General features: G+C 46.0%; 1 protein-coding gene across 1 annotated transcript; it reads left to right on the top strand.

Annotated features, from left to right (window-relative positions):
- The first annotated feature begins 9,540 nt into the window (after positions 1-9,540).
- LOC119403665 (uncharacterized) lies at positions 9,541-10,782 on the top strand. The gene has a single exon (XM_037670577.2). The coding sequence runs from the start codon at positions 9,541-9,543 to the stop codon at positions 10,750-10,752; it is 1,212 nt and encodes a 403-aa protein (XP_037526505.1). The 3' UTR covers positions 10,753-10,782.
- The last annotated feature ends 221 nt before the right edge of the window (positions 10,783-11,003 follow it).

Below are 11,003 nucleotides of genomic sequence, written 5' to 3'. Positions count from 1 at the left end.
AAACTAATACAGATGTGTGATTATACAAGGTCAGAAGTGCACAAACATGTGATGAACATGATTGAAAAAAGAAACAATGCTACTCAAGAGATCACACCAACAGCAAATAGAGGAGGGTATATTACAGACGCATGTCATGGATGTCGGCTACAAAATTGGGCGATGGGCGTGAACGAATACAGCCAGGTAATGAATTCCAGTCTTCAATAGAACGGGGAAAAAAACTGAACTTGAACATGTTAGTTCGAGCAAAGTAAGGCGTTAAGTTTAAGCTGTGATAGCTTCTTGTCGTTGACTGAGGTGCAAAGTTTATGTAGTCCTTTTCATTTGATAGTTTAACTGAAGACGTCACGATGCTATGCAAGAATTTTAATGACTCTATACGGCGACGCGAAGAGAGCGAAGTTAAGTTCAGTGAAGAAAGAGTAGAAGAGGGTGAAAAGTCACGCTCATAGCGATGACATATGAATCTTACCGCTTTTTTCTGAATTGCTTCTATCCTATTAATCTCGCACTGCTTGTACGGGTTCCAAACGACAGATGCATAGTCTAGTATTGGACGAATGAGTGATTTAAATAAGAGAAGCTTAGTTTCCTTCGGGGATTTAGATAGAGTGCGACGTAGATAGCCTAGTTTTTGTAGTGCTTTGTTACATACATAGTCAATGTGCTTGGACCATGTCATATTATGAGTAAAAATGACCCCTAGATACTTATACTCGAAAACCCTATTTACTGCACGGTTATCGAAAGAGTATTCAAAAGCAGACGGAGATTTATTGCAAAAGGACATAAATACGGTTTTTTTAAAGTTAATGTTCATTTGCCAGGTCCTGCACCAATTACAAAAACCAGCAAAAGACTCCTGCAAGCGGCAATGGTCAGCGTGTGTTTTAATGACCTCGTATAAGACGCAATCATCGGCATAAAAACGAATGGAAGAGGAGGTGCAAACAGGCAAATCATTTAAGTAAATTAAGAAAAGCAGAGGCCCAAGAACAGACCCTTGGGGCACTCCAGACGTTACATCAATGGCAGTAGAGTTGGATGACCTGTAAGAAACGAACTGAGAGCGGGATGACAAAAAGCTAGATATCCAGCTAACCAAATGAGGATTGTTTAGTATGACATCGAGTTTAGCAAGGAGTTTAGAATGCAGTACTGTATCGAAAGCCTTTGAGAAGTCAATAAATATAGCGTCGACCTGGTTGCCAAGATCAAGGTTCAGAAAAATATCATGCGTGAATTCGACTAATTGTGTTGTGGTACTGAAACCACGCCTAAACCCATGCTGCCTGTTAGATAGTAGTTGGTGCGATTCCAAGAAGAGCATAATATGTTTATGAATGATATGTTCTAACATCTTGCATGATTGAGAAGTCAATGATATCGGTCTATAATTCAATAGGGACTGCTTATCGCCAGATTTGTAAAGAGGGAGTACCTTTGCTATCTTCCATGAGGATGGAACAGTGCCAGAAGATAAAGACTTATTGAATATGACCGTCAGATATCTGGATGACCATAGGGAGTAGCGAACTAAGTATGCATTGTGTATCCCGTCAGGGCCAGTGCATTTTTTTACATCTAATTTTAAGATAAGGTTCAGAATGCCCTCACTCGTTGTCTCAATATCACTGATTGGTTCAGAACGAGCTATGCCTGTCAGAGAAGGAATGGAGTTGTTGTCAGAAACGAACACAGACTGGAAATAGTTATTAAAAGCATTCGATATTGCTTGCGGGTCACTAATAACGTCATTATCAATTCTGAAAGAAGAAGGTGAGGCATCATGAGGCAAAATCGAACACCAAAATTTGCGTGGGTTCGTGCTTAACATACCCGGCAACTGAACGCGAAAAAAGAAATCTTTCGCCGTTTTTATCTTGGAGTTAAGTTCACTTTTCGCCCTCTGAAATCTGTCTAGGTTAACGGGATCGTTAGTTCTTCTGGACCGCCTAAGTCGACGGACACGGCGAGATAAATGCAAAATGTCACGATTGATCCAAGGAAGATTAATATTGCTTTTCTTTGTCTTAAGTGGCACAAATCTTCGGACACATGACTTAACAAGATCCTCAAAGTAATTAACGAGGTAATTTATATCCTGCCTGTCAGAAAGTGCACAAAACGTATCAAAATGATCAGCTAGAATATCAGTAATGGAATTGTCATCCGCACGAGTGAAATCAGGGAAACTAGTAAATGTATAGGGTGATTTGGATGTGGCACAACAAAGTGATAACAAGACACCTTTATGGTCTGATAATCCGTCAATTACCTCGCAAGAAAAGTTATCAGCTAAATCTGTACTTAGAAAAACTAAGTCTAGAATAGCATTTAACCTAGTCGCACATGAAACAACTTGAGTAAGCCCGAAAGACAAAGAAATATTTATTAATTCATGACAGATAGCAGCATCGCGACCCGTTACAGTCAGGGAAGGCCAATCGATGTCAGGAGCATTAAAATCACCCATACAGATCAATTTTGATGAAGCTATATTAACATCGCACATGAAATTGGAAAGAGCATGAAGAACATCAAGGGAGGATCCAGGTGGGCGATATATAACACTAACTACAATACATTGCTTATTTAGATAAATCTTACACCACAGGGATTCAGTCTCCGGAGGTGATGGCAACACCGAGAAGCGGATATCTGAGCGGATAAGCAGAGCGACGCCACCGCCAATGCCATGTGCCCTGTCATTACGTATGGCAATAAAACCGGGCGGAGTAAACTCAGAATCGTAAACGTTGCTATGCAGCCAAGACTCAGTGATGCCAACAACATGAGGGGAATAAGTTGCAACAAGGGACAATAGGTCTGGAAGTTTCTTAACTATGCTACGAGCATTAACGTTTAGAACTACAAGGTGTTCCTGACGGTTATAATGAGGTCAGAGAGTGGATGAAGAGGGATTTGAGGATGTGGGGACAGAAGAACGAGGGCCACGGGGTTGATCTGAGACTTGCACTAGTGTGTTTGAGGCGTCGTCCCAGTTGTAACGAACCTTGTCAATGAACGCGTGATCGTATATTAACTTTACCACAGAGCCATCGTTGCGAAAAGGAAGTGACGCCTCCCAAATTTTTTTCCGAATATGTCTAATCCGTGAAGAAAAATCTTCTGTAATAAACACGTTTGAGCCCTTGAGTTTAGATGCATTTTTTAGAACAACGGATTTTTCCCCGAAGTTTGAAAGCTTCAGAATAATGGGTCGTGTGTAGCCAGTACGTGATTTACCAAGCCTGTGCACGCGCTCGATTTGAGGGCAGGTAATTTTCAGGCTGTTTGTGAACACAGAAGTAACGCTGCACAACAGCGTGCTAGCGTTTTCATTCGGATCTTCTGAAATACCGTGTATTATCAGGTTATTTCGCCTTGAACGATTTTCTAAGTCATCGTTCTTTAAGACCAATTCGTTAATCTTAGAGGTTAAGCAATTGATCTCAGCACGTAAGTCACTCACAGAATTACGCTCATTAAATTTCGGAGCCTGTTCTAATGCATTAACACGTGATTCTAAATCATCAAAACGGCAGGCAATCGTCTGTTGAAATGATCTGATGTCGGCAATATCATGAGCTAGCTTAGTTTGCCCCTCCAAAAGTTTAGAAAACATTTCAGAGATAGATGGAGAGCCAGTGTCAATAGGAACGGAAGTAGACGGTGCATGAGTAACCTCGTCGAGAGCATTGGAACCAGCTGCATTTCGGGTTACAGGTCTATTACCAGAAGTATTGCCTTTACTGGTATTCACCGACTTATTCAGAGGCCCCGGATTTAGTTCCACATCACCGCTCAGAACGAGACGACTTTTGCAATATAACACGTGGAAGCATAAAATACAAGTCTACGTGGGCAAGGAAACAGCAGCAGAAAGCGATCATCGGATCGAATGCATTCAGCATTGGGAAGGTAACATACCTGCATGAAAAGCAAGCAACGATTAAGCATCGTGCTGTTGCTGCTGCACCCTAGCCCACTGAAGAGACGATCCTCGGGCAGTGGCTTTATACTTCTTCGGGTGAATGACGTCACGGTCCCGCAGTTGTCGATGAATGGCTGGTCAAGTAGAGGGTGGTCACGATCGTTGACTTGCGGCAACATGAAGGCTGATGCGCCGGCGCCGTCCCATAACGGACTGATATGGCAGTCCCACGGCAAACACTCGGTGACATCCACGTGCCCAGCCAGAAATGACTGGGCAGAGCCATGCGAACCGGTGTCAGAGCTCATGACGTCCCGGAAGTTGTGATCAGCAAGACCAGCGAGGCACTGCATGAAAAGCAAGCAACGATTAAGCATCGTGCTGTTGCTGCTGCACCCTAGCCCACTGAAGAGACGATCCTCGGGCAGTGGCTTTATACTTCTTCGGGTGAATGACGTCACGGTCCCGCAGTTGTCGATGAATGGCTGGTCAAGTAGAGGGTGGTCACGATCGTTGACTTGCGGCAACATGAAGGCTGATGCGCCGGCGCCGTCCCATAACGGACTGATATGGCAGTCCCACGGCAAACACTCGGTGACATCCACGTGCCCAGCCAGAAATGACTGGGCAGAGCCATGCGAACCGGTGTCAGAGCTCATGACGTCCCGGAAGTTGTGATCAGCAAGACCAGCGAGGCACTGCATGAAAAGCAAGCAACGATTAAGCATCGTGCTGTTGCTGCTGCACCCTAGCCCACTCTGTATTGTATTGTGAGAATTTTTTAAATATCGCCTATTTATTCCTACTGTGCAATTTCTCAACATGTGGCAGCTGTCTTGCATTGTGCAGTGCACCCATCTTTTGTATGTGCTTATTGAGAATGTGACTTGAAATAAAATGTTTCGTCTGTCCCAGCGATTGTCATGTCAGCATAAACAATGGTATTGTGTGCTCGCCGCTCTGGCGGTGTGGCTTACACAAAGCTACTTATGCATGCAAATAACGCGTTAAAAAAGAATATATATATATATATATATATATATATATATATATATATATATATATATATATATATATATATATATATATATGTGACCTCCGAGACAATCACACGAACAGAAGTGGTCTCGGAGGCCGTGTAGTTTTACCTATAGCTAAATAATGGCCTCTGAGATGGGCATTTTTAATTTTTTTTTTTGCGATTTCCGATCTCTGAGGCGGCTGTTAGGATTCCCCACTTCCGTTTGGTGCGCTGCGAACCCAAATCAGCCGCAGGGGCCTACGGGAGTGTCCTCTCTTAACCTTTTTTATATTACTCTATGGTCAGACTCTCTCTGGACCTCGTAAGGTGAGCACGTCTTTTCTTTCCCGTCCGTCGGCTCCTTTGTTTGGGCTCGCTCGGACGGAGTTCGCTAACGGTGCCTTGCGCCAGCGGCGAGCGCTTACCTTACGTTGTCCTTTCCGAACGCTAGGCTGAAGAGCGGTGCGGTGCATTCGCGCGTGGTCTTACTACGCCGAAACCGTACCTATCGAAGCCAACGCGAGCGGAGTTTGCCCTTGCTCGAGCGATCGGGCCCTGTTTTGGTCGCTGATCGTGAGAGCACGCAGCATAGTCGCGAGGGAACGTTTCTCTCAGCGGCGTGTCGCCGTGAGCCCTTTTGCCCGCGGAGACGTGCTAGCGGCACCCTTTGTGTTGTACTTTCGCCCGTGGCGTGGTTAAGCCTGTTTTATTGCGATAGCAATTATATGGACAGTCTCGGCTGGATTTTGCCGTCGCCGTCGCCGTCGCCGCCGTCATGCACCGTATATGTATAAGTATGTATATATATATAAAGGCCCCAAAGAAAAATAACTCAGAAAAATGCTTCCGAAGCGCGGAATCGAACCAGGGACCCCTTGCTCCGCAGTCAGCGGCGCTATCCACTACGCCACGAAACGCAGATCCTCTACGCAGCTAACGGCGAGCGTTATATACACACCATTTAGCGCTGGACGGACTCAGAGACAGAAGGCGATAATAAGCGTTTCTTCATTACCAGCGAAGTGGCGCTAGGAGCCCGACGGGCGCATTTAAAAGTCGTCGGCGAGCTCGCTCGCTTCTTCTTATATTTGCGCATGGGAGAAGCTTGCCCTTCCGCTGTCTGCTCACGCGGTTTTCTCGTGGCGCGGGGTAGAGGAATGTTTCACGCTTTCACCGTGCTGTCCGCGCTCATGTTACGGCGCGTACGAATGTCACTCGAGCTCAGGGACGCCGCTAAACGAACAAACAGAAGATGAGCGCGAACTATCAAGTGTCACAGCTCGACACTTGAAGCACGCTAGTTTCCTTCGCTGCTTCGGCCGCCTTTGCAACAGAAGCGCTGTTCAAACTGAGAGTATCCATTGGCGAGCCTGACTTCGTATAGCATTAGTTCCTTGCTATCGCATTCATTGCTTCGCCCTTGCGGCGAAACTGTGACTTTTTTTGCTTCTCCCGCCGCCTTTGGGAGCGGGCGTTGTACTGCGTTTTGTGGTGTTGCCGCAGGCAATAAAGTGTTGCGGATTTCGAGAGCAGTATTGTGTACTTGCCGCGCTACGCTCGGCGCCTTGTTTGCGCTTGAACGTACGTGTGCAGCGGCGCGCTAGTTCACGCGAGGCGACGGCAGACGCGGCCCTGTGGCTCGCTAAGTCCGAACCCACGCTAGTGGCCGTACTCCTGTGAGGTACGTGCTCACTACAAAGTAGGTGTGTTCAAACAAATTTGGGACATTTCTCTGATATCTAAAAAAGAAAACGCTACCATACTCACTGAACACAATCTCACTCATCACGACAACGTAAACGTGCTTGGTGAAGCTGTGCTGGAAGAAGTGCTCGTCACACTTATAATTTGTTTATTAGCTGTAAATAATTTGAAGGAGCCCATTGAACATATGTGCAAAGTCTAATGTAATTGAGCACAGCCTTCTAAAGCTTTGTCGTATCTTTTTGTAAACTTCTATGATCTAAACACAGTTAATTAAGGCAAAACAGTTTTGAGCATAGTTTGTAAACTGTCTCATAATGCACAACTAAATGTTCCATTTATGTTGTGCGGTGGCTGCATTTTCGATGGAGGCGAAAATGTTTGAGGCCCGTGTACTTAGATCCCAGGTGGTTGAAATTTCCTGAGCCCTCCACTACTGCGTCCCTCATAATCATATCGTCGTTTTGGGACGTTAAACCCCAGATATTATTAGATGTTGGAAAGACTGTTAATTCCCCTCACTGCCGTGATGTTCGTTTTGTAATGTGATTTATAATTTAAAAAAAAACTGACCCTACGTTTCGAGACTCGTTTGGTCTCTTATTTTTTAAATTAAGAAGACTAATGATTAAATGTGGCTGGAGAGTCTTTCTATTCTTATCATCTTGCCCAGCCAGACAGACTTCTATATACTTACCCTTAAATTTATAATTTCTGATGATTCACATGCAAACCATGATATGATTATGAGTCATACAGTAGTGGGCAACTCTAGATTGATTCTAACTGACTGGAGTTTAACAAACGCAGTTGTAGCCTTGAAGAAGACAAGACTGCTTGTCGAAACATTTGCTCCAGCGACACCTCTTGTTCACAAATTTTTCGTCTCTTCAAGCTTCCGTCTTTCCCTGAACTTCAGACGCAGATCTAAGCACACGAGTGTCTTTGCATTTCGCCCCCAATGAAACATGACCACCGTGGCTGGGTATAAAACCTGCGTCGTTGAGCTCAGCAGTGCCAGGTAACGTAACTAATGCACGGAGCTAGTGCTCAATTTCAATGCTTTTGCGGTGTAGATTGCATGACACAGTAGACAGCTAATACTTGTTGACGATTGTAGGCACAGCTCCATGAGATGCCTGGTAAACCATTCACAAATACAGCATTGCAAGCGTGAGGTTCAAGATGACCTGTTGTAGCAGCAGACGTTCACATGTTTCGCCGCACTTGCAGAGTGGACATTCGGGGGTAGTCACCCTGTCGTTGCCTGGCAATCCTGGAAAAACAAGTAATGACATCACCAGATATTGATAAGCATAATCAATGAAATATTAAATTTTGCAAAAGTAAACATATGAACATAGTGAACAAAAACAGCGGTTTGTTATACATATATGTAAACGTACCTCATAATGCATGTTGTATCACTCGGGCTAGCTTCTTTACAAGGCGTGTCATGTAACAGGTGCCTTGCTCATTGCACACAGCTGTTTCCTTGTCAGGCCAGGAGGCTACAGCAGAAAAAAAAATATTTCTGATTATAGTGACGGTTTTTTATCACACTAAAGTGAAAGTACACTCATAATTATGTGAAGCTTTTGTTACACCAAACGTGTAGTAAAGGTAACCTAAACTAACAGCAGGAGAAATGAGACCTCTAAACCTGGCTTCTCAAATGCGATCCGGGAGACTATAACTCATATGTTTTTTGCACTGATATACGGGCAAGTTACGAAGATACATGCGAGGCGTTGGTGATGCAATTGCCTCCCTTTATTTATTGCAGTGGCCTGGTTAATGTTAACCGAACGATAAAACTCAGCAACCCGCTCCCACGTGAAGCCACGCCGCAAGGAACGCACGTTTTCTCAACGACAGAGTATGACGTTGAAAAATTGAATATTGCAGTGCGTCGCCTCCGTGTGACACCCACACAAAGCCATTGGTTAAAAAAAAAAACTGAAGCAATGGGTTTTTACTCACCGGTCCGTGTATTCTCGGGCTTGAAACGAGTGTCATCCGGTGAAAGCTTCAACGGTCCCTTCGTTCCCCTGAAGTCAGCTGAATGCACTTCGCGAAGGGATTTTAACGAGTCAAAACGAACAGAACAAAAGCGAGTGTGTCGGCCGGCAGTGGCTCGAAACATTTACAGCGAAACGAAACAGCGCGAGAGAGAGAGAGAATAAACGTTTATTAACTATTCCTTAATTAGCACCTAAAGACCCATCCCAATGCACCGCGAACCGTTACCTGTCGTTGCGCCGCGGTATATTTTGAAATGAAGATAATGATGCCGATAGGCTGCTGACAACTACGAGTTTGTTGGAGCAAAAACTATTACAAAAGATTGATGACGTGGTACCTGGCAAGGCAAGGCCACTTCGTATAAACAGCAATTTGTTTATTGAAGTGTAACACTAAGCAAACAACTAAACTTCCTTATTTCAAGAATATTTTAATTTGAAGTTTGGGCCCGACGAGGGCGCCCCTACATAAAAAGTCAAAAAGATTCGAAGTACTGAAGGTTGGAGGTACTGAAGGTTGGACGGTGCAGGAGCAGCGTACAAAGAGATAAGTTTTTTTTTTTCTTCAAATTTTTTTTCTTTTTTCCTTTTATTTGTTCTCTATATTGCTCGTTGGGTTGTTGGGGTTGTAGAGATAACCGATGTAAGAACTATTATTTTGCGGTTTAGTGCATCTTTGGTAACACGCGAGTACCGTGCGCCACGGGCAACGATGCGGTAACGTTGACCACGTGGTGAACGGGGTAGGCGGCAGTTTTAAACCCGTAGTAGGGTGTTTGGGTGCGCCTGTTTAATTATATTAACGGTGTTAGACTGAACTTTGTGGGTTCTGTTCGATGGTCGGGCGGGCGATGGCTAAGCGGACGGAAAAAACCACGGGCGCCAGTGATCTCGTGCAGTGCGGGGAATGCACGCGCTGGTGCTGCCTAGATGAGACGGCCTTCACAAGTCTAGCCGACGCTGAGGAGGCGAGCTTCGTGTGCAAGCTGTGCGAGAAAGTGAAGGCGGCCGTGCAGCGCATGGAATCTTGCATTGAGGAGCTAAAGGGGGAGCTGAAGGTGGAGCGAGTAAAGAGAATTGAGCTCCAAGCGCAGCTCGGAGAGGCACGTGAGCGTGGGGAGGCTACCGCCAGCCTAGTAGAACAAATGGAGGCCGATCTAAGGAAGGAACGGGAAAGTCGGGCCGAGCTCGAAGAGCGAGTAAAGGTGCTTATGGCGCTTGACTCCGGTCCCGAGCAGTGGGAGGCGAAAGGCAAGGGAATCACGGAATTCCAGGCAGAAACAGGCAAGAAAGGGGACCTAGGGGCTGCAGTGACACATGTAGGAACAGGCGACAGCAGGAGAAAAAGCTACAGCGATGTGGCGCGACAGGCTTCCGGCGGGGCAAAGCAAGGAGCACCGGCAGCGGGCTCGTTATCGCGAGTCGGGGACACTCAGCGAACGGGGGATCAGCGGGGGAGAACAGGATCACAGCAATCGCAAGCCGGAAGCGAACGACTGGACCGTAGAAGGGTCCTAGTGGTGGGGGACTCCAATGTAGCCAGAGTCAAGCAGGGAGTCCTTACGACAGTGAAGGCAGACAGGAGGGTAAAAGTGGAGGCCCAGTCAGGAAAGTGCATGACGGATGCACTGGCCAAAGCACAGGAAGTGGTAGGGGACAGCATGGAGGGTGAAAACCTCGTCATCATCCATGCTGGTCTCAACGATGTCCTGAAGGGAAAGAGCCAGAACCTTCAGAGACAGTTAGAGGATGGGGTGCGTAAGCTTCGAGAAGCTTCTGAGGGTGTGCATGTGACAATATGCACCATCCCAGAAGTCTGGGGGCAATCTGGCGGTATGGAAAGGAGGGTGATAGAGGCTAACTGTGTCATCAGAGCTATGAGCCGGCAGCTCAGCTACAGCGTAATGGAGGTAAACAAAGACGTGTACGAACCCGGCCTCCGCCCTTTTGCACAAGATGGCATTCATTACAGTGGTGCCACGGGCAGGAGGGTAGGTAATAGGATGGGTCGCCAAGCCACAGCTTTTTTAGGGGGACCCAGTGCCCTGAGGCCACCAGTGTAGACAGATACGATTTCAAAGTGGCACCAATATCCAAGACACGTAGAGTCCAGGGGAGAAGAAATCGACGTAGGCAGGGCCGAGCAAATTCAGATGTAGGTTATATTAACATGCAGGGTGGCAGGAATAGGTTGAAGTGGGGAGAGATAGAAGAGCAACTAAGGGAGGAGAAGCTGATGGTATATGGGTTTGTAGAAACACATCTTAGGGACATGGAACAACCACCTAGCAATCCGGACTACGCATGGGAATAT

The sequence above is a fragment of the Rhipicephalus sanguineus genome, chromosome 8, assembly GCF_013339695.2.
Source record: "Rhipicephalus sanguineus isolate Rsan-2018 chromosome 8, BIME_Rsan_1.4, whole genome shotgun sequence".
NCBI lineage: Eukaryota > Metazoa > Arthropoda > Arachnida > Ixodida > Ixodidae > Rhipicephalus > Rhipicephalus sanguineus.
This window is presented reverse-complemented; position numbering and strand designations above follow the sequence as displayed.

What these genes read in the sequence shown, in the direction of transcription:
- LOC119403665 (XM_037670577.2), top strand. Translation starts at nt 9,541, where the DNA reads ATGGCTAAGCGGACGGAAAAAACCACGGGCGCCAGTGATCTCGTGCAG.